Source organism: Hemicordylus capensis, chromosome 3, assembly GCF_027244095.1.
Source record: "Hemicordylus capensis ecotype Gifberg chromosome 3, rHemCap1.1.pri, whole genome shotgun sequence".
Lineage (NCBI taxonomy): Eukaryota > Metazoa > Chordata > Lepidosauria > Squamata > Cordylidae > Hemicordylus > Hemicordylus capensis.
The window spans coordinates 339,573,185-339,597,448 of record NC_069659.1 but is presented as its reverse complement, the minus strand read 5'-3'; the positions used below and the strand labels follow the sequence as shown (position 1 = coordinate 339,597,448).

General features: G+C 44.4%; 1 protein-coding gene across 14 annotated transcripts in view; it reads right to left on the bottom strand.

The window, feature by feature from the left end:
- Window positions 1-24,264, bottom strand: part of NLGN1 (neuroligin 1) — a 987,462-nt gene that overhangs the window by 12,221 nt on the left and 950,977 nt on the right. For 11 of the 14 annotated variants that reach the window (XM_053306121.1, XM_053306123.1, XM_053306120.1 and 8 more), the window contains one exon: window positions 5,841-6,053. In XM_053306121.1, coding sequence (XP_053162096.1) covers window positions 5,841-6,053 — 213 coding nt within the window. The remainder of the gene's footprint in view (window positions 1-5,840; window positions 6,054-24,264) is intronic. The other 3 variants (XM_053306127.1, XM_053306130.1, XM_053306132.1) reach the window with 1 other exon arrangement.

Genomic DNA, 24,264 nt, shown 5'->3' with positions numbered 1-24,264 from the left:
GTCATTGTAACATAGCAGCATCTTTAACATTTCTTTTGCATTCATGATTACAATAACACACCAGAACCAAAATTGGTTCTGTGTCCTTAAAACTCAGTGTCCTTAAAACTCAGCCTCACTAATTAAAATTTTTCCTTGCTGATTAAATTGACCCAGTTGATTAACCAGTTACTACTTGAGTTGATTGATCTACTGATTAAACTGAAATGCAGCTAGACTTTTGGCAGTGAGAATGTGGCCCCTAAACCATAAGCATAATAGAAAAGAAACATTTCCCAAGTACAACATTATTTTTCCCATGGTAATTTTTTAAACTGGAAAGAGGGGAAAGGATTGCCGTTTGGCGAAACTTTATTATTGGGGTTGAACCAAAACTATTCACAGCTTTTTTGCTAATATTGTTTACAATATCAAAACATGCCTTGGGTTGGGTATTTTTGACACTCCTTTCAAAATAGTCACCTATTCATGCAAATTGCCCTTGCTCTCATTCTTAATTGATTTCACTTGCCCCCCAGTAATCAGGTAGCCAAATCTGATTGGATACATAGCAACATGATGTTTTGCAGTTCACTATGATTCCAGATTAGCTGGGAGCAACCTTGTGACTTATCAAGGAAGGAGGGAGACAGCAGCCAGGGTGTGGCAACAAAACAAGTGATAGGGAAGAGAATGGCTCTAAACAGGCCTGAAATTAGGTGAATATTCACATAATCATAATGTTTTTCAATAAATATTTTAACCAAGCAAAAGATATGCTTTTGGTACAGAAATCAAGACCAGACAAAAATTTGGTGCAAGCTTCCTTGTGAGTAGTCCCATTTACCAAATGGAACTCTTTAGGGGCTAATTGCTTTACTGTTTGCTGATATATTCAGATATTATTTCCATTGATGGCAAACAGACTGAATCGGCTTAAATCCCAGTTACTTCTGCTTAACCTGGTTATGGATTGGGCTGTAAGTCACCTGTTCAGAAAGTGCTGATATAAACAGCAGAGCTTGTTAAATGCTCCATTAAAGGCTGGATTAAGTTAAAAGTGGTCGAAGTCCTCAAGCCATAAAGCTCAATTCAGCTACTTTAAAGACGAAAATCTTTTTTATTGAACTGTGAGAGTGAAAAACGGATGAAAGAAATGTTCCACTTCAACCCTCAAAACCACTTTCACTGAGTAGTTTCATGGAAATCAGAGGTACTGTGCCATAGGAAATGGTTGGAGGATTGTAGCTTGTCACACAGGCAGTAACTACTCTTAAAAATGAGGGACATGATCCAGTCCACATTAAACATGTTGCAGTCCCAGTAATCTCAGTGGAAGAGAACTGAATACAAACTGAATACAATATACAGTCCAATCCAATGCAAGTCTAATGCAAAAATAAGTTCCATTGAGTTCATTAGGACTTACCCCATAGTCAATGTGAATAGTAGGATTGCAGTCTTAAAAATGCTTAGCTTTAATTTGATTGTCTCCTGTGACTATTCAGTTCACAATGGCCACTTTTTTTCTTTGTGAACGTATTTAATTTGCTTTTTAAATGTGTTTTCAAGTTTGTCTTTTGAAGTTTTCCATCATATCTTGCATACATCTTTATTATTAATTCTCCAAGACGGGCCATGTGTGGGGACGTGGCAGAAAGGAGGCGATTGGCTGAAAGAGGGGGTGGAGGAAAGGAGGCGATTGGCTGAGAGAGTGGAGGGAGGCGATTAGCTGAAAGCGTGCGAGAGTTTGGAAGGCAGCAGCCGGAGAGGAGTGTGAAAGCCAGGGAGTTTGCTGGCTGGGGTTGTGAAGCAGGGAATTTGGGGACTGGGGATGCAGTTTGTGGAAGACTGCAACATAAAGCGCCAGGGAATTTGGGCCACATTAGCAAGTGCCAGCGAGTTCAGCAGAAGGGGGCAGCTTTAGAATGCGTTGCTATTGTCCGCCCGCCACACCAGTTGGCGGGGAAATGGAGACTGAAGGACAGTTGGACAATGACAGGTTGACACAGGTGGGTGAGAGAGTTGTGGGGGGGAGCGAGTGAGAGAGTTGTGTGGGGGTGTGTAGAGCGAGTGAGTAGTGTGGGGGGAGAGCAAGAAAGAGTGTAATGTAGGGGGGGAGAGCGAGAGAGAGTTGTATGTGGGGGGGAGAGTGAGCGCGAGAGTTGTGTGGGAGGTGGAGAGCGAGCGAGAGAGTTGTGGGGAGGGAGAGAGCGAGCGAGAGAGTTGTGTGTTGGGAGAGAGAGTGAGAGTTGGGGGGAGAGCAAGCAAGAGAGTTGTGTGGGGCAGGGATGCCACAGGCTTATTGCATAACCACACAGATTCTCTGGGCAGGGTCAGCTAGTATTTCATAATTTCCTGTTATTTTTTAATGTGGCAATGGTCTATGGCTCTACAATACAGATAAATGAATTCAGTTCTATATTACTTTTAGCAACTGCCATCCTAATTACAAGAAGAAGATGGATTGTCCACCTTGTTTTGTACATTGGTAGCTCAGGTATGTCTGAACTCATGACTTTTATGTAATGGAGGAGTGAATCTGCATTCTTACACATAAAAAGTAATATATGATATAGGCACATCACAGGGAAGCCTGTACAGGTGAATGGCTATCTAATTCGGCCAAAATGTGTGGTGTTTGTTTTTTTTAAGGTTAATAAATATTGCATAATTGAGCCTTTCATGCATACAGGCTTCTTTGTGAAGTTTCTGAAACATGGCATACAATACTTTGGGTGGGTGTTAGACCATGTTCCCTGTAACAGGGATTCCCAGATATTGTTGCCTACAACTTCCAGTATTTCCAACTGCAATGACCTTTGGCTGGGGATTATGGGAGTTGTAGTCAAAAATAAATGGGAATCCCAGTAACCAAGAACTCTGGTAGAGGATACTCCATCATATGATAATGATTAAATAACTAGCCCAAAGCCACTCATAACAGAAGTTGGCCTCAAACTAGGGTTACAAGATCACAGGGTTCAAATGGGGTCACACTGGCTTCTGAAGCATACTCAGTTAGGAGTTGATCTGTGGTAGCTGTACACATGAAGAGTGATGCTAGGTGGAAAAAGTCATTCTAAGTTAGTGGGGACGTTTTCAACCCATCTTTCTGTAAAATATTATTCCTGCTTCCAGGGAACTTTTTCTGCTGACCCATGTGCTGAGGAACCCTTGCACATCAGCCCATAGAATTCCAGAGCATTGCAGAAACTCTGGGACATGCTCTAGGCACATACTTAGATCATGTGGGGAACTGGCCAGGCCTCTTGAACGGAGCAGTCAACTTGGAATAAACTCAAGCTAACAATCTCCCTGCAACCACAGGAACTAATTGTCTTTCAAGGAAAATTGTGTCTTATTTTAAAACTGGAAAACAAGCTCTATGAGGAACGGCTGAAGGAAGTGAGAATGTTTAGCCTGGAGAAGAGGAGATTAAGAGGGGAATGGATAGTACTCTTCAAAGACCTGAAGGGCTCTCATATAGAAAGAGGCAAAGAAAGGCAGGACTAGCTCTAATGTGCTCAAGTTACAGGAGGGTATATTTCATTTGAACATTAGGAGAAACTTCTTAATGGTGATAGCAGTCCAAGAATGGAACCAATTCCCTAGGGATGGGAGACTGAGCTCTCTTTTGTTGGAGGTCTTCGAACAGAGGCTGGATAGTCATCTCTCAGGGAATCCTCCTTGTCTAGATTTCCTGCATTGAGCAGGAGGTTGGACTAGATGGACTACCAGATGGCAGCGGGGCAGTGGTGGTGGTTAGTTGAATGTATGAGACCGTGCAAATTAACTGTCTCAGAGCCTAAGCCTAACAAAAGGCTGGTTCCATGGCTTAGTGTTCCATGGTTTAGTGTTCCATGGTTTGGAGTTCCACAGTTTAGTGTTTCGTGAGCGTTGGGCTCCCACACCCCCTCCTCATCTAGCCTCTACCCCTTGCATCTGCTTCACCTTTCCTTTGCTGTTTGCCTTCTCTGAACTAGAGAATCAGGAAAAAGCAGTCAGGAATGACCTTGATGCTCTGAGAATCTTGGATCAGACATGCAAAGCCCCTCTCTTTCTCTCCTTGGGTGACACCAAGTAACATTCATAACAGATTCTGACCTAAATGCTCATTTCCTTCACAGTTGATAATTGTAGGCAGTGGCTCAGCCATTAGCTTTGAAACAGAAAATTGTATTTCTCAACATTCCTCCAGACATTCCTACTCATAAAAACAACAACCCCTAAACAGGCCCTTGACGACTGATGAAATACAATCAGCTTCATATTTACTGAATGTCACTGACTTTCTTTCCGAAGAAGGCACCCTTAATATATATATATGATGCTTGTAAGTTCGGCTGTACTGATATCTGCCATACATGTGTTTCCACCAAGATATATCAGAAACAGGAAGAAAAGAGGACGGAAGCTCTTTCAAGGATAAACAAGCAAAGTAGCTGCTCCTGAGCTGTGGAATGTACTCCTGCAAGAAATCTGTAATCTGAGTTCATTAATGGCCTTCAGGAGAGCCCTTAAGACCTATCTGTTTCGCCTGGCCTTCCAGGGTTTTGAAACTGTTTTAAAACCGTAAAGGTTTGGCCTGGTTTTCCAGGGTTTTAATAATGGTGTTATGTTGTTCTTACAGTTTTAGATTTTAATCATTAATTGATTTTAGTTTTGTTTTAATGTAAACTGCCCTGAGCCATTTTGGAAGGGTGGTATAGAAATAAAATAAAATAAAATAAATAATAACTAGTACAACCTGTTCAATCCTGCTATGCTTGTAAGAAAAATGAATTTGGAAACCAGCGGGTGCAAAAGGTGACAGTGAGAGGGTTTTTTTTAGACCATGCAACTCTGTTGCTGCACCAGCTTAAATGGCTCCCAGTCTGAGTCCAGTTCAAAGGCTGGTCATCACTTTTAAAGCCCTAAGACGTTCAGAGCCAGGATACTTGGAGGACCACCTTGTCTCACAGGATTTTGCCTGATTGCTTTGATCCTCAGCAGAGGTTTGGCTCCATGTCTCACCCAAGAGAAGCTTGGTGGGTGGGTATGTGGGTCAGGGTTGTCTCCATGATAGCTCCCAGTTTTGGGATGCCTGGTCCCAAGAAGTTCAACCTAGTCCCAAAGTTTTTAACCTCATGGCTGACAGTCTGAAAACTGTGCTATTCTACCAAGCCTGATGTCTGGGGTTTTTTTTTTACCATGCTTCTTTTTCATTATTATTTATTAATGTAAACTGCTCTGAACCACTTTTGGAAGGGTGGTATAGAAATCACATAAATAAATATAAATAAATGCCATAATAAATATGGTGGTCCCGTGCCTGGGACAAAACATATGAGGTATAAAAATTTAGTTCTATAAGATAGATATAAATAAAAAGCTGGTTACTAATCAGATAATTGGGTTAAATAGACACAAATGCAGACAAAATTTAACTTTTTTTTTTCAAATGACAAAATTGTAATTATGGATTTTTCTCATTATTGTTAAATGAGGTAGCTTTCAAAGTGGTGGTTCTCTTCATGTTAAACACTGGGAGAGCAACTGGTCCTATCCAACCCCAGTACAATATCTCTTCAGTGGCTGTTGCTGGTGTCTACCTTTGTGTTTCTTTTTTAGACTGCAAGCCCTTTAGGGAAAGGGAAACATCTTTTTTCTATGTAAACCACTTTGATAACTTTTAAAATTGAGAATCAGTATGTAAATAGTAGTAGTAGTAGTAATAGTAGTAATAACAGTGTATTGTTGAGTTGACTTCAGCATTCCCTAGATACAGCAAGATACATATAAACAAGAGCATCACAAAGAACTCATGATGGTGGCATGCAGACACCAAAATCGTCAAAATTTGCAACCTGCAATAATACCTTTGGTTGAATTGCTCCAACGGTTACCTTCAGAATAATGGGATAAAGTCAAGAGATTGACGCACGAACCGCCAGCACCAGATCCAAAAACAGTGATTCTCAGTGGGTCGCCCCCAAAGAACCCAATGTTTTCACTAGTCCATCTCAAGGCCTGAATGAGATCAAGAAGGCCATAGTTTCCTTTCGCTGCTTGATCCCCCGTGCTCAAGAAACCTGCACGTTAAAGAGGAGGGAAAAAGAAAAGGATTTAGAACATGTTATTTCAGATTACGCTTGTTGTGCCTTTATCATATCACCACTGCTTTCAAATGTAACAGGAGTTTAAGCACTATGTAAATACATTGTGTTCTTTATCCACTTGGCAACAATTTACAAGTGACTCATCATTCCCTCTACAAATCCTTTCGTGTTTATTATAATAGCGTTCTGCATGATAAATGATTGCATGCATTATGCAGGCACTTTTGAGGAATACAGGCTGCTTTCGGTATAAAGCAGCGTGCTAAATTCTCTTGCAATCTGTTTTTGTGGAATGTTGTGCTAGGCCCCGTGACCAACCGCACACATCCAATGCAGATTAGGCATGTTGCACATCAAGGGCAGCGGAGGGAAGGATAGAGCAGCAACGTTGTGCCAATTTGTGATAATGGAGAGACTGAAGGGCTAGTTGTTGACATGTGACGCATATACTCATTGGGTTTCTTCTCTGGGACAAATAAGGCTAGCCCAGAACGACCCCCGACGAATACGACAAATATTTATATACCGCTTTTCAACCAAAGTTTCCAAACTGGTTTACATAGAAATAAATAAATAAATAAATAGAATGGCACCCCCCTGTCACCTAAGGGCTGTCACTCAATCTTAGTAGACTGATTCCTTTAAAAAAAAAATCTATCAGACAATGAATTTATTGAATCTCGACATATTTGCAAATGAACAAAGCAATCATATTAAAATAGATCGAAGAAGAAGAAAGAAAAAATCATGCTGAAGAAAAAGAATGAAGAAAACCAAGTAATTTTTCCTTTGTTTTGGATGATGCATGCGTGGATCACAGCAGACACCATTTCAGATGAGGCATACTCTCCCGTGGGAGAGAAGGAGAGGTGTCTTTTCCAACAAGGCATGTGCACCTCATGGATGTCTAAGTACATAGGAACATAGGTAGCTGCTTTATACCAAGTCAGACCATTGGTCCATCTAGCTCAGTACTGTCTACACAGACTGTCAGTGGCTTCTCCAAGGTTGCAGGCAGGAGTCTTTCTCAGCCCTATCTTGGAGATGCCAGGGAGGGAACGAGGAACCTTCTGCATGCAAACATACAGTTGCTCTTTCCAGAGTGGCCCCATCCCCTAAGGGAAATATCTTACAGTGCTCACATGTAGTCTCCCATTCAAATGCAACCAGGGTAGACCCTGCTTAGCAAAGGGGACAATTCATGCTTTCTACCACAAGACCACCTCTCTTCCCACCAATGGTTTAATCCTGGATGATAATCTACTTTCTGGCCACCCCAATGGGATTTTATCTGTAACTATGATGGAAATCGGATTTTAAAATATAGAAACAAAATCTTAATGTTTCCTAAGATTGGAGTGATTCAGTATGAGGTGATGTAATTGAGTGTTTGCTGATTTCATATAACAGAGATTGCAGTTCTTTTTAAATAACTTTTTGCCTTTGTTCATGTGTGCATAGCTTAATATATGTATAAATTTGTAGGTGATCACAACATTGTGTCCCTGTGCTCTGCAGCATTCTGTAATTTAAAGGATCCTTCTGATGCTATTAGCAAACCTTGTTTAAGAGTTGCAGATATGGCTGTGAAAATTGCAGATGGCAATCTTTAACCTTCTAGGTCATCAATCAAAGCAGAAGAGTGCTTAGATTAAATCCCTCAATTTTTCCAGCAGGCAATAATCGACAGTATGCTTTAGAAAGACCAAAATTTCATGAACCTTTCATTAAGCAAAAAGGTACTTCTGTTCATAACTGGGATTAATTCCAGAAAACAGGGATACAACCTTTAATTATGATGAGGGGTAGACAGACTCTCCATTCCACTCTTTTAATCAAAAAGGAAATGGCCTATGTACAGTGCCCTTTTCTTAATGGGTGACAGCAATGGTATCTTATTAACAAATCCTAATAGAGGAAAAAAGGAATTATCGGGTAAATTGTGCCTTTAGCCATCAGGAGGAAAGTCATTTTATTAACTAATGTCAAGAAGAAGAAGGGGAAGAGGAAGAGGAAGGAGGACAAGGAGGATTGAGCTTGGTGTTTCTGCTCATTGTATCCAGAGGTGCTCTTCCCCAAGGACTTCCAGGCCAAAGTCCAGGGCCTCCACACCCCATGGCCCCCCCGCAAATACTCTTTAGTCTGCCCTGCGCTGTGTCACCGGCCCAAACTGTGTCAGGTGGCTGAGTGTGACCTCTGCTTCAGAGACAGAGTGGGGAGTGGCAAAATAAAGATATGTGATGGGACATGTTGTGGATGGGAATGTTTCTGCTAATGCATATTTGCAGAAATATACCTGTTTTATATTCTTACATTCTTGTGAGTTCAGTATTAAAAATACTGCATGTGTCATGGTCTCTCTGTGTGTGTGTGTTGGGGGGATGCTTAACTTGCAGTGGGGGGGGGGGGGGGTCTGAGCTCCAAAGAACTTTAGGTCCAGGCTCCAAAATTTCCTAGGTGGGTCTCTGATTGTATCTGAGTGGTTCTATATGTTTAAATTTACAATTCATATTTGTTGTCATCTGGAAAAGAAATTTATATGCCCAAACTCCTCTAGGCCCATGCATGTATACAAGCAGGCAATCTCTAATTCAATAGACAATCGTGTGCAAACAGATCACTCCCTTTGAAAAGATCAGCTATTTGGGAAAATGGTCAGTCAGCTATTTAGGAAAACGGAGAATAGATTTTGTTCCCTCTTTCCTTGCCAAACACCTGATCAGCAGGATCTTGCTTTTTCAAAAGGGCTATACACAGGGGCATTGCTAGGTACCTCCACAGCCCCCCCCCCCACAACTGAACTCAATCATAACCTCCCAAAATATTTTTTGTGTTTTTAAAAGTCTCTAAGATGATAATACTGCACCTATGCAGGAGGAAGCAGCAGGGAGCTAGGTAAAGCTAGAAGCTCCCTCCTGTGCTCTGTGCAGGTGCCTCCACTGCTGCATTGCCTTTCCAAAAGAGGTCATGGAGGAGGAAGGTGGCTATGAGATCCAGGGCCCTTATCCATTCATTGGGGGCCCGTGCCCCATGGACCATCTCTAATAGCACCCCTGTCTGTACACATTCTCGACTCTACTTTGTTCATAGAGCTCTCCGGGGCTTGCATTGGGAGTTGGCATATTGAGCAACACACCCTCCTCATCCCGTCTGCTGTGCAAAGAAGCTTTCAATGCAGGGGCCTAGGAACACAGGAAGATGCTTTATATTGAGTCAGTCCATTGGCCCATCTTGTTCACTATTGTCTACCCAGACTGACAGAGGATTCTCCAAGGCTTCAGGTGGGAGTCTCTCCCAGCCCTATCTTGGAGGTGCCAGAGAGGGAAGTTGGAACTTTCTGCATGCAAGCGGGCAGGTTCTCTTCCAGAGTGGCCCCACCCCCTAAGTGCTCACATTTTATTTATTTGTTTGTTTGTTTATTTATTTATTTGATTTATGTATCGCCCTTCCAAAATGGCTCAGGGCAGTTCACAGCATGATAAAAGCAACTAAAACAAATTAACAATTAAAATCAAACTATTAAAACACAATAAAACCAATAAAACAGCTAAAAGCCCTGGAAATCAGGGCAACAATTTAAAACAGTTAATCATTTAAAACCCTGGAAGGCCAGGCCAAATAGGTAGGTTTAAAGGGCTCTCCTGAAGCACAGCAATGATCTCAAATTACGAATTTCTGCCGGGAGTGCATTCCACAGCCCAGGAGCAGCTACAGAGAAGGCCCGCCTCTGGGTCGCCACCAGACGAATCGGTGGTAACTGGAGACGGACCTCCTCAGATGATCTTAATGTGCAGTGGGGATCATACAGAAGAAGGCACTCTCTTAGATAACTCGGACCTAAGCCGTTCAGGGCTTTAAAGGTAATAACCAGCACTTTCTATTTTGCCTGGAAACATATCAGCAGCCAGTGTAGCTTTTCAAAACAGGCATAGTATGGTCTCTCCAGGTTGCCCCAGAGACCAACCTGGCTGCCACATTCTGAACTAACTGAAGTTTCCGGATTGCATACAAAGGCAGCCCCACGTAAAATGCATTGCAGTAGTCGAGCCGGGAGTTTACTAGCTGATGCACCACTGTTTTGAGGTCATCCTCTCCAAGAAATGGGCGCAGCTGTTGAATCAGCCGAAGCTGATAGAAAGCACTCCTGGCCATGGCCTCCACCTGAGATACCAGGGTGAGGCCTAGGTCCAGGAATACTCCCAAGCTGCGCACCTGCTCCTTCTGGGGGAGTGTAACCCCATCCAGCACAGGGAGATCTAACTCATCCCTCAGATTCTGAGTCCCCACAATGAGCACCTCCATCTTGCTTGGATTCAGCTTCAATTTGTTCTCCCTCATCCAACCCATTACTGCTGCCCATTACAGCCTATTACAGTCAGGCATTTAAAGAATGAGTGCCATTTCCTGAAGATGAAAAGGAGAAGTAGATTTGGGTGTCATCAGCATACTGATAACACCCAGCACCAAATCTCCTGATGACCTCACCCAGCGGTTTCATGTAGATATTAAAAAGCATTGGTGACAGAATGAAGCCCTGGGGGACTCCATATAGCAGCTCCCATTTTGATGAGCAACTGTCACCAAGCTCCACCATCTGGAATCTACCCAAGAGTTAGGAGGGGAACCACCGCAAAGCAGTGCCCCCTATCCCCAACTCCCCCAGGCGATCCAGAAGGATACCATGGTTGATGGTATCGAACGCCACCGAGAGAGCCAGAAGAACCAGCAGAGTCACACTCTCTCTGTTGATTCCCTGGTAAAGGTCATCCATCAGGCCAACCAAAGCTGTCTCAACCCCATAGCCAGCCCTAAAGCCAGTTTGAAATGGATCTAGATAATTAGTTTCCTCCAAGACTGCCTGGAGCTGGTCGGCCACCACCCTCTCAATCACCTTGCCCAACCAAGAAAGATTGGAGATTTGCCTGTAACTGTCCATCACTAAAGGATCCAGAGAAGGCTTCTTTAGGAGTGGTCTAATCAATGCCTCCTTCAAACAAGGGGGCACCCTACCCTCCCTCAGTGATGCGTTTATGATATTAACTAGGCCATCTCCATCAATCTCCCTGCTAGATTGAAGCAGCCAGGTCTGGCAAGGATCCAGAGAACAGGTGGTAGGCCTCACCGCCCCAAGCAGCTTGTCCACATCCTCAGGAATCACAGATTGAAACTGATCCAATCTAATACTGCAAGAGGGATTGCTGGACACCTCCTCCATAGACCCTGCATAAACAGCGGAGTCCAAGTCGGCCCGAATACAGGAGATCTTGTTTGCAAAGAACCCATTAAAGGCATCACAGCAGAACGACCCCGGGGACTGATTTGAAGTAGAAGGAGCAGAACTCAAACTCCTCACAACCCAGGATAGCTCCGCTGAGCGTGAACCTGCAGCTACAACCAAAAGCTATTTTTTGCCATATGCACCGTGACTGCATAACTCTTCAAATGGGTCACATGCTGTATCCTGTCAGATACGAACCGAGTTCTCCTCCACTTGCGCTCTAGTTGCCTACCCAACCACTTCAGTCCCCGCAACTCCTCAGTATACCAAGGGGCCATTTTTGAAGCAGGTCGGAATGGACGCTTAGGAGCAATCATGTCTACTGCCCTGATGAGTTCCCAGGTTCCCACCAGGGCATAGACAGAATCACCAGCCACACCAACATCAAAATCCTCCAAGGCCTTTTGAAATCCCACTAGGTCCAGCAGCCTTTTCAGACGGACCATCCTAATAGGTCCACCACCCCTGCAGGGGTGGATTGCGGCTGTGAGACCAACCTTAACCAGGCAGTGGTCCGTCCATGACAATGGGGAAACAGCAGGATCCCCCACCCACGGAACACCCTCCTGATCCAAACAAAAGACCAAATCTCAGAGTGTGGCCGGCAACATGAGTTGGTTCAGAAACTAATTGGGATAGGCCCATAGTTGTCATGGCCGCTATGAACTCTTAAGCTGCACCAGACAAGCCAGTCCCAAAGTGGATATTGAAGTCCCCCAGCACTAAATGTCTAGGAGACTCCAACACCAACTCTGCGACCAACTCTGTCAGCTCAGTTAGGGAGTTGGTTGGGCAGCGGGGTGGACAGTACACCAACAGAATCCCCAATCTATCCCTAGTTCCCAGCCACAAAAATATGCACTGTCAGCTGTCTCACAGGGCCCTGGTAAGGGAAATGGTATTCTTAAGGACCACAGCAACTCCACACGCCCCCCGCCTACATCCTCTAGCCTGCTCCACGACAGAATAACTTGGTGGGAGAAGCAGAGCCCACACAGGACCACTCGCCTCCCTCAACCAGGTCTTGGTTATACATGCCAGGTCAGCTCCCTCATCCACAATCAAATTGTGGACAATTTCGGTCTTATTCTGAACTGACCTGGCATTACAGAGTAGCAAGGCCAGACTCTGTGGGTCGTTGGGGCTGCTCCCCGAGGCCTGAGAGTTGACAGAGCAGTTAGAAGTGGAAACAGTTACTAAATTACTAATTTCCCTTCCCCTGTAATGGCCAGCTACTCTGCCAGTGCCAATTCTTCTATTCCCCACCACAACAGTAATAGCTGCCCCAGAAACGCTGGGAGAACTCCCAGCACCATCCTCCTCAAGAGAGCCCATATCTGCAAAAGGCCTGGCCCAACCCAACCCCCCAGCCCTCAGTCCCACCCTCGAAGGCCCAGCCCCAAAGGCTGCCCCCCTTTGGCGGCCGACTTCAGTGGTCACCTACAGGCAGCCCGATGGCTATGCCTTTGGTTAGCCTCCCTGCTTTTAAGCCAGCAAGCCCTGAAAGCCACACCTCTCACGTGAAGCTCCCAGAACAAGCAGCAGGTGGTAGTCTCACATTCAAATGCAAACCAGGGCAGATCCTGCTTAGCAAAGGGGACAATTCATGCTCGCTACCACAAGACCAGCTTGCCTCCCAAGGCGCGAAAGGCTTCTTGTGGACTCACAGCCCTCTGCTGTGAGTGACAGAGACCTGAGTATCATGCAAGCCATACAATTTTAGACTCCCAGTGAAAATACATCCCTTGGACACCATATCTGAACACATCAGTGAGGAAGAACGCATGTACATGATCACTGAAACTGTAGTCTTTGGCTGGTAAATTCTATATGGTTTAAGTTTGACATGAATAATCTCATTAAGTTCATAGACCACATTCACTTCTGCTGTGGGGCTCTACGGTGACCTTAGATAAACTCCCAGTTATGGTTTATTGGGTAGATAGCTCTACTGCGAGGCACATATTATATTCAACATATTAAGGCACATATTATATTCAACAAGTAGTGTGCCTCACTTTGCTGACCATGCCACTATGAAAATAAAAAAACACTATTCAGCATATCCTTAATATATTCCACTAACAGATGAGGGATGAAGCTATTAGTAGATATCACCAATGAAAATATAGGAGGATATAGAGCAGTACAAACAATTTCACAGTTAATTGTTTTTGAGTACCTCGGGAGTGGGCAGATCGAGATCTACTGGTAAATCTCTGAGTGATTTGCAGGAGATGAGCAAGGCTTTCTGACTCCTGACAATGACAAGGGACACCCAGGGAAATGTTGTGCACATGCAACGGGGAAGAAACAGTTTTCACTGATCTCCCCTTCCCTCCACAGCCCATTGTGCCTCCAAAAAATATGTCCCTGAAGGGGCCCAGAGGGCTTCCTGATGAAGAGAAGGTAATCAAAAATTCCCCTTCCCCTTTGCAGTTAGTCTTGAAGTCTTGTTGATTTACTTTGCTCCTCTCACTGCACTGGTGGATGTCAGCTGTTGTTTTTACATCTTTTGTTTTCATACGTTTGCCTGAAATATAAGTAGAGAAGGAAAAGAAATCTCTACCCCCCTCAAGATTGTATCCAACATATTTTATTCTTATTGCCAATGAGATGAGTGGGTTTCCCATAAGGTTTGTCTTCCAGCTTTGCTTTAATATGTGTGTGCCTGCTAGTTAGACCCAGACAATGGGTTTTCCCCCCCACAGAGATAAAAGTGATATAGAGAAATATCCAGTAAAGGGTAATGCCCACCAAGAGTAAAATAAGACAAAATAAAAGAAATAAAATAAACTACCTACTCCAGCTTAAAATTCTTATAAAAAGAGCCACAACTCTCAGAAGAAATTGAAAGGATGCAGCCAACACTTTTCTTTTTCCGGGCAGTTGAAAAGAAAGTGGCAAGTTTTATTATTTAAATATTAAAAGCAAAATAAGCAACTCTGTTCAGTTCGGAAGAATAAGGACCAAACTAGACAATAGTATCTGGTGTGATTGGGGCCTGCATGTGTGTTTTTTGAAAATATAAATAGCAGCTCTGTGAGGTCCTGTCCAGATGAGGCTTTAAGCCTTTGCTCCTTCTGCAGTCTCAGTCAAGAAGATTTCCTGCCTGGTCCCCTCATAAGAACATTCCAAGATGGTAACATAAGGCACATTCAAATGTTATGTTCAACACAATGAGTGTACAGTATACACAGGTACAGATCTGTACACAGGTACAGTCATTCACATGATATGCTGAATGGGGGGGTACAGAAGTACACTTGCTACCTGTATCACACAGCTGAAAGCCCTGTATCCAGGTTCACTTTTAAAATGAACATAGGTGAAATCATTCACACAAACACATGTATGAGTGTACAGACATCTGTACACTTGTACAGCATCATGTCTGAATTGGGCTTAAGTTTCTTACGAAGGGGGAGGGGGGAATCCGCCGGATACCATCTGGAAAGTGGCCTCTGAAAATGATTTTAATTTCAGCTAGGTTCATGAATATGAATATCTTCCTGGGGGTTTATGCTGCATTCCTCCTCTGTCTGTGCTGTCACAGAAAACCTCAAAGGTCTTGCTGCTGTGGCCTTTGAAACAAAGGAAAAAGCATCCCTTCCTAGGGAATCTTCTTTCCTCAGAACTCATGTACATTGTTGTTGTTTTAAAAATATATATTTGTGCCTGTGCAGCTACAGTGGTGTAGATACATTATTTCCAACCCACTAGTGGAGACTTGTCCCAATGCAACCACCATCCGTTTCAAAGCCTTATCGATCTCACTAACTTCAGCTGGTTCAAATAACCTTGCCTTCTTTTAACATAGCACAGCTTCCCTTCCCAGAGGATCTGTTGCAGAGTTTTCTGAACAAGCAGTTACTCTTCCCCTAAGTGCCTCCCACAACCTGTCTGGGGTTAGAGATTCCCCCCGCAAGGATGAGGGACAAAAGTAAAAAATGAATCGTGCAGAAGGGGAAGCGTACACTGGCATTTATTTTTGCTTCAGTTCGTTTGCAGTGCTAGCCTGCTCCCATTCAGATATTCCAAGGTGGGTCAGAAGGTATCAAAACCACATTGTCCGGCGAGGTCAGCTGTCTTTACCTCTGAGGACAGAGTGGTAAGCGGGCCCAAGGCGAACGGGATGGGTGGCAGCCGGGGAGAAGCAGAGGAAAGACTGCCAATGGTCAGGGACTCAGCTCCAGTGGAGGAGGAGCAGAACAGAGCCCTGAAAAGGCCGAAGGGGAGGCATGCATGGATAACATCAGCAGCATGCCCCCCGAAGGGAGAGGGTCTGAGAAGGAGGGAGAAGGGGTTAGGCATTGGCAACAGCTATAAGGGGTAATCAATTACAAGGAAGAAAGAGGGGTGTTGGCCCCGAAATTGCGGGTGGGTGATGCATAGCCTATGGCATATAAGGAGCTGGCCAGGGATGAGAAGGGGGCTGTTGGAGGGTGTCTGAGGCCCCCAGAGAGGGGCAGACACAAGGAGCAAGAGTTGCCTGGTGTGGAGGAGGCATAGGATGACCCTCAACCCCTGCCCCATCCCTGTTCTGAGGCCAGACCCCGTAAGCCTAGCCAGGCTTGGTAAAGGGGACAGGGACATGTAGCCAGACACATACTCTGTTAAAATGAAAGAAATGGTGGTGGGTGAGATGACATGTTTATTTATTTATTTGATTTCTATACCGCCCTTCCAAAAATGGCTCAGGGCAGTTTACATAGAGAAATAATAAATAAATCAGATGGCTCCCTGTCCCCAAAGGGCTCACAATCTAAAAACAAACATAAGACAGACACCAGCAACAGTCACTGGAGGTCCTGTGCTGGGGCTGGATAGGGCCAGTTACCCTCCCCCTGCTAAATAAAGAGAATCACCACGTTAAAAGGTGCCTCTTTGCCCAGTTAGCAGGGGTTGCAATGCATCTGCATGGACAGCCCCCTGACACCCCCTTCTCCTCCCTTACAGAGTGCCCTCGGGAAGGAGCAAAAGTCAGGCAAGGCATGGGAGGGAAAGGGGTTGAGGGCAGTGTTCCCTCTAACAGGGATTCCCAGATGTGAATGACTACAACTCCCACAATCCAAAGGCCATTACAGCTGGGGATACTGGGAGTTGTAGTGAACAACATCTGGGAATCCCTGTTAGAGGGAACAGTGGTTGTGGGGATTGGGGCCATAGCTCAGTGGGAGAGCAGCTGCAGTGCGTGCAGAAATTTCCAAGTTCAGTCCCCGGCATCTCCAGGTAGGACTAGGAAAGACAACATGCCTGAAATCCTGGAGAGTATCGGCCAGTCAGAGTAAACAAGACTGAGGTAGATAGACTCATGGTCTGCCCCACTATAAGGCAGCTTCCTTTTTTTGACCCTCCCAGTTGCTGGGAGTTCTAAACCTTTCCAGTTGCTTTCTAAATAAAATTTTGCCCCAGATGATTTTACCCCCCACAGAGTTCCAGACCCATGTATGCAAATTAAAAATGGATCACACATATGTTTTCTAGTACCTTGGGGCCCTTTCCTGAGACAACATCTGCTCCTATGCAGGGCTGAGACTGTGGTAATGATTTCTCTCTACAAGGCTTCCGTAGCTGAGGACAGCTTTCCAGAGTCAGTTCAACCATTTATGTAGAGTCAATTCAACCCTTTATATAGTCGAAGCAGATGCCAAGGGCTGCACAATTCATGGGACATTCCCCATGCTCTTGCACTACTGCCACGCACCTGTGCAAACTGTGCAAACTTCAGTGGAATCCCCAGAACACTTTGTGATATTTCTCCCAGTGGCTCTATGACACATCTTTACTTTGTATCACCTAGCCACTGCCTGGCCCACCAAGGGCAAACAAAACACACACAGACACAGATACGCACGCACACACACACACACACACACCATCTTGAAACAGCCTTGCAAATTGCATTCTTAAAAAAATATATTAATAAGACAACTCATTCTCACGACCGAACAGGGGGAGGGGAGGGGAGGAGAGGAAGACTCTGAGCTGCCCCCTCCCACATGAAAGGAACCTCCTCTGGGTTCTTCTGCTCATAAGCCCACATGAGCAGCACACCAGGAAGCTCCAGAGCTACAATGGGAGGGGCGAAACTCACACTGGGTCCTCCAGGATCCCACAATGCAATGCATGAACAGCGGGATCTGCTCTGTCTAGCCCCTCTCGTTCCATGGCTCTATGAACAACATGGCCAGTGGCCACCCGGGAGCACTGCTGGAAGCAGCAGCAGCACAGATGACTAGCGAGCGATGTAGGAGGTGTGCGCTTGTTCTCCTACGTCACTTTAAAGCTGGGTAGCCGATCAAGGAATTCTCTTTATTTAGCAGGGGGAGAGCAACTGGCCTTATCCATCCCCTTCATAGCATCCCTCCACTGGCTGTTGCTGGTGTCTATCTTATGTTTCTTTTTTTAGATTGTGAACCCTTTGGGGACAAGTGGTCATTTTAATTAATTTATTTTATATCTAGGTGAACGCGGTGGGAACGTTTTTTGAAAAGTGGTATATAAATATATCATTGTGTATTGGGAGCAATCCTGGGACTCCAGATGACCAGTCCTGAATGGGTAGAACAGGGCTAGCCCAGGTAGAGCTAGTCATGAGAATGGGCTCAATGCCTCCATTCAATTGGAGTGCTGGGGATGTTTCCCATGAAGGAGCACTTTTGGAAAACATTGGCTGGCATCCAGGCTAATGAAGCACTTGTGCAAACCTATGGCACAAGCTAGGTACACAAAGTCTGGAGCATGCTTTCCAAACTCGGGTTGTTAATCTAGAGCAAACATGCTTGCACTTGCACAACAAACTGTGCAATATGTGGCACACCACATATGTTCTGCAGGGAACTGACGTGCAATACGAAGCACAAGCGTGCAAGGGCACAGTTTTGAACATCCCCTGCTCCTTCACGCAGCTACACGAGCTTCTTTCAGTCGTGCAACTTGTTTTATTGTGCAAATGCCCAATTAGTCTGAATGTGTTACTGGAACTGCATATGGATTTTGTAGCAATTCTGCTTTTTGTGTTGTTGGGTTTTTGCCCATTCTTGTTCAAATGAATACTTAGCATTTGTATAGCACTTCCAAGTGGGCAATTCTAGGGATAACGGAATCAGGCATGTTGCTGCTTTTTCAATGCCTCTAGCCATAAGCAAATGTTCAAGTGGATTTTATATAAACTCACTGGCAAGAAAACATATTCTCCTATAAGGCCATATTTTTACAAAACCCTTAAGTATTATAGATATTGTCTGAACTGTTCAAAACATGGTAATGGAACCCGTCACTGTGTCCAAAAAATCTGATTCTGTTGCCAACGTTACAGAAATGGCATTTTAAATTGCCCCCCACAAAGCTATTCTTAGTGCCATGGTAGGGAAAATACAGGAACCTATATTTTCCCCCAGTAGGGCTAAAAGCAACTTCAAAAAGGGATCAGGAAAACTGAATTGTAAACAAGCAACATGCTTAAGATTTTGCTGTAATCGTTGGCTATTAATCTTAATCTTTGCTGTTGAGATGTAGGAAGATTGCCAATCAAAATGCATCCATGCATGCGTGCAAGCAGGCACACATGCACGCACGCACGCACACGCACGCACACATACACCTGAATAACAAATTCCTGCTGATCTGTGTGACTGTTCTCAGTGCTTTCCAGAATTTATTGTGCAATAATTAATGAATATATCAGAATGGGCTGTGTGTGTATGTGTATGTGTGCTGAGCAAACCCTTCAGAGAGAATTCGTGGTACTATTTCTGTCTGTGGATTAAGAGCACGGGCTCTCCTGCTTTAAAGCAACTCACCAGCAAATTTGTCTTTTATCAAAAAATCTTGCCCTGTTGGCGGTTGCCTTGCTTATGGCTATTTTAGTTTTCACTTAAGGAGAATGGGAACCGCTTTTCATAAAACAGGGGAGTAGATACAGCATTGATTCAATTTCAGCCTCTCTATTTTAAAAAAAAATGATATAAGCCAAGGTGAGGCAGATAGTGAGCCTTATGCAAAAAAAAAAAAAAAAAAAGCATGAGCACTCAATAGCATTCACCCTTTTTTGCCATCTCTGCTGCAGTCACAGAAAATATGAAATGCCATTTACAGAGGAAGCACACAAAGACAGTCTTCATCTAGAGGACTGGCCCATATGAACTTCCCCATTTCCAGAGGTTTTCTGCTCTGGCTGACCCTATCATCTGAGGCTAGGCGTGGCAATCAGGGGTAGGGCCTTTTGTGTGGTGTCCCCCTGTTTGTGGAATATCATTCCCAGAGACATTCACATACTGCTGACTTGACTGTCTGCTAGGCACCAAGCACAAGGGCCTTTAGTCTCTTGAGCATTTGATGGGCAGTGTGTTTTAAAATATGACACTCTTCTGTTCTACTTGAAAATTGATCTATCTGACTTTTTGATAGGGTTTTGGACTTTCCATTTTACTTCAGCTGTTTTGTTTTTCTGAGCTGCCGTTGAAGGCTTTTTAAGCAGAAAGGCAGAATAGAAATATTTTAAATAACCAACTAACGAATAAATGAATTTTCCACTCCTGCTGTGGCCACTTGACATTTCAATTGCCAACAGCAAAGCAAGAGGCTAGCCCTCCACTTTCTGTTTTGTATTGATTTAGTGTAATTCCTTTCAGCCATTTTCATTTTGTTAGCCACCTTGAGAATACTTATGGAAGGGCAGAATATGCATTTAATAAATGAATGAATTGATGAATACATAAATAATTATGGAAAATGGCACCATTATGGGTTTCCACTCAAGCAAAGCAAATGACAGATCAATCAAATTTAGTTTATGTAAAAAAATTTATGCACACATACATAGCCATTGCTGGAACCATCTAAATGGAGCAATGCACTCTTTTGCATGCTTTGTGCCTAGTAGACTTGCAATTTTCATCCTTGGAAGTCATATCCACTTTCAACAGAATGGTTCATGAGATACATTTTATATGGCTGAGTATTGAATTAGGCTGATAATTGGACACAATCTGATATGGTTCTTTCTTACTGGGCAATTTTTCAAAGAAATGGATCCAATGAAAACCTTGTCCAATAGGGTTCAATCCAACAGGATCCAATACAAGGGTGCCTGATACACCCTGTATCAGATCAGATTATTATTATTTTATTATTTATTCAATTTTTATACTGCCCTTCCAAAATGGATCAGGACAGTTCACAATTAAAAACAAAACCATTAAAACCAAAAACAGTTTAAACAGAAATAGAAACAATATAAAACATCAATTAACAATTAAAACATCATAACAAACAATTAAACAATCAGAACAATTAAAAACCCCTGAAAAGCAGGTTACAGCATTAAAACAATTAATTAATTAATTAATTAATTAATTAACGGCTAAATTAATTAATTAATTAATTGTTTAATTAATTAATTAAAAAACTCTAGAAGGCCAGGCCAAACAGATAGATTTTAAGGGCTCTCCTGAAGGTCAAGAAAGAATTCAGATTGTGGATTTCTGCCGGGAATGCATTCCACAGCCCAGGAGCAGCTACAGAGAAGGCCTGCCTCTGAGTTGCCACCAGACGAACCGGTGGTAACTGGAGATGGACCTCCTCAGATGGCCTTAACATGCAGTGGGGATCATGTAGAAGAAGTGTATCCATGTAGTGTATCCATGATAAACTCCATGTAGATGGAATGTATCCCTCAGTGGGGTGTGGAAGCTGAAAGTGTAGTAGGTTCTTCATCTATCTTTGATTTTGAAAAGACTGCTGCCTCAATGGGCAGCAGCATCATTTTAGACCAGGGTTTCTTAACTTGGGCCCCCAGATGTTGTCGGACTACAACTCCCATCATCCTCAGCCACAAAGGCCATGTCTGAGGATGATGGGAGTTGTAGTCCAACAATATCTGGGGCCCCAAGGTTACGAAACCCTGTTTTAGACCACCACTTTCCTACCTGGCCATCAGATCACAATGCTCCAGGAAACAATGTCATGACATTGTGTTCTATCTCTGGTGCATTACTGGGAAAACATGGCTACTACAAAGGGATAAGGGCAGAGCACAGATATAATTGAACAAGGAGAGACAAATGCAAATAAAAGATACGATGAATATGTATATACCGCTTTTCAATAAAAGTCTCCAGAGTACTTTACATAGAGAAAAGAATAATAAATTAATAAGATGGCCCCCTTTCCCCAAAGGGCTCTCAATCTAAAAATGAAACATATGAGACATACCACCAGTAGCCACTGGAGGGATGCTGTGCTGGGGATGGATAGGGCCAGTTGCTCTCCCTCTGCTAAATAAAGAGAATCACCACTTTTAAAAAGTGCCCCTTTGATCAGTTAGCAGGGGATGCCTCTGGGCCCCTGGGGGAAGGGGCCCACCAGCTCATTCTTCATTCTTCCCCTTCCCCCTCCTTGACTCACTGACATGCTCTTGGCTCCAGACTAATCTCGACTTTAAGCCAGACAAAATGCTCCAGAGGGAGCATCCCTCCCCGTCTCCTCCTCATTGGCTGGCTAGTGTTCAGGTTTGGCCCACTTCTCCCTCAGCCTGACTGGCACACTCAACAGCTAAGGCAGTGTGGCTGATCATCAGCCAGCCGGTCACAAGGAGAAGAGAGGAGGTGGGAGAGATGCTGCCTGATACTCCTCCCCTGTTCCATGTTCCTCTGAAAGCTGCAGAGCTAAAAAGAAAGAGGGAAGGCGAAGAAGCCATGGACCCAGGTGGGGCAAGGGCCCATCTTCATTTTTTGCCCCAGGGCCCAGCCCACTCCAACTTTGCTATGTCTCTGAATTGGATAGTCTCCCCCCCACCCACCCCCCACCCAGTAATGCACTGGGGAGATGATACAATGACAAAAGCAGCAAGATTTAAAACGCTGCTGCTGCTTGTCACAGAGAAGTCACAGCACTGCTGACAGGGAAGGCCTGCAATACATTGGCTCAATTTGATATGGGTGCGGCCGGGGTGCTTTCCAGCTTAGCTGCTCAACAGTCACAAATGCTTTCTACAGGCAAATCACATTCAAAACCTAAATAGCAAAGTGCCCAGCAGGGGGAGCAGTCTCGCGAAAACTAACAACTCGAAGAAACAGCAACCTTTTTACGCCGGACATACAACATTATAGCAATAAATCGCAGTGATTAAATTCGAAACAAGGTATCAGAAATATGAACTGCACCCTGCTGTCAGTGTAGGGAGTGCAGTGTCAGGAAGACACAACACAGGAAGCGTGGAAGCACACTTCAGAGATTCGTCGTAACCCCATTGCAGGTTCTAATCTGGAAAGCGCCCGGGTGCACTGAGATGCATTTCAGGAGAGGAGAGCTGGTCTTGTGGTAGCAAGCATGACTTGTCCCCATAGCTAAGCAGGGTCTGCCCTGATTGAATATGAATGGGAGACTTGATGTGTGAGCACTGAAAGATATTCCCCTCAGGGGATGAAGCCGCTCTGGGAAGAGCAGAAGGTTTCAAGTTCCCTCCCTGGCTTCTCCAAGATAGGGCTGAGAGAGATTCCTGCCTGCAACTTGGAGAAGCCGCTGCCAGTCTGTGAAGACAATACTGAGCTAGATAGACCAATGGCCTGACTCAGTATATGGCAGCTTCCTATGTTCCTATGTTCATAAGAATGAGATTTCAATCAACTGCAGTGATGCACAGCCCTAGCATTTGGGAGACTACATTGTGCAGCAAGAAACCAAAGCAAGTTCACTAGCCAGGTGGTGACTCAGAGATTTCCCCTGTATATTTTCATTTGGTGCTGAAATTGGGGAATGAAACAAAAGTATATTTCCTCCTTCCTCATCTCCTAGTTCTTTCATTCAAACACTCCTCCATCTGCTGTGCAGTGGAGTCTGCACACTAGTTCTGTACATCTGGAGTCTGGATCAATGCAGCAAATAGGGGTATAGCTTCAGGTTTCCAGTGTCTTTTCAGAGTGGAAGTTACTCTCACAGAAACCAAAGGTCTTCGAAGTGCTTGTTCCATAGGTGGTATAGCACTTGCATTTTGCAAGTGGTGCACAGAGGAGGTGAGGGCACAGAAAGACATGCTCTGAAGGGCTAGAAGTATATAAGTCTAGATAATTGCTTGTAATCAGCACACTTTGCTTGATGTTCATCCTAAATCTGCTTATTATCATCAGCCAGGGTTTCTGGGAATGATGCTGATATGAAATGGACACACTTCTAACCATTTAATCATCTGTCAGTTTAGACTGTGGTGTCGTCAGTACTCTAATTCCACCCAGCTCTTTCTTCTTCATATGAAGCATATGAACGAACGTAGGTGTCTCACACTGAGTCAGACTATTTCAGTTCACTGAAATGATTGGTCTATTTAGCTCACTAGTTCCTTAGTGGCTAAAGGCCACCTCCAGACTCAAAGGCAGGATGCCTCTGAGTACCATTTGCAGGGGAATAACAGCAGGAGAGAGGGCATGCCCACAGCTCCTGCCTGTGGCGTGGCCAGAACCTAAGGGGTATACTCATGAGTCAAATGGGCCGTAACCCAAAATTTGGCTTTTAAAAAGCCAAATCTGGCAACAGAGCAAAGTTCCAGCGGCATCTGGTGGGCCACTGTGTGAAACAAGATGCTGGACTAGATGGGCCTTGGGCCTGATCCAGCAGGGCTGCTCTTATGTTCTTATCTTCTTATGGCCATTGAACTCAGATGGGAGCTCCTTTCACAATACTAATAATACTAATAATTAGCTGGCCCGAGTACAGAGCATCTATGCCTCTAGTTCTCTCCCCTCGTTCCCGGCTCTCCCTCCGTTCTCACCCCCTCCCGGCTACCGACACCACTATCATTTTCTCTCCCACCACAGTTTTCTCCCCCCACCATTTTCTCCCCCCCCGCCACTGCCACCGTCCCCCCCCCGGCTGCCATCACCATTTTCTTCCCCCTGCCACCACTGC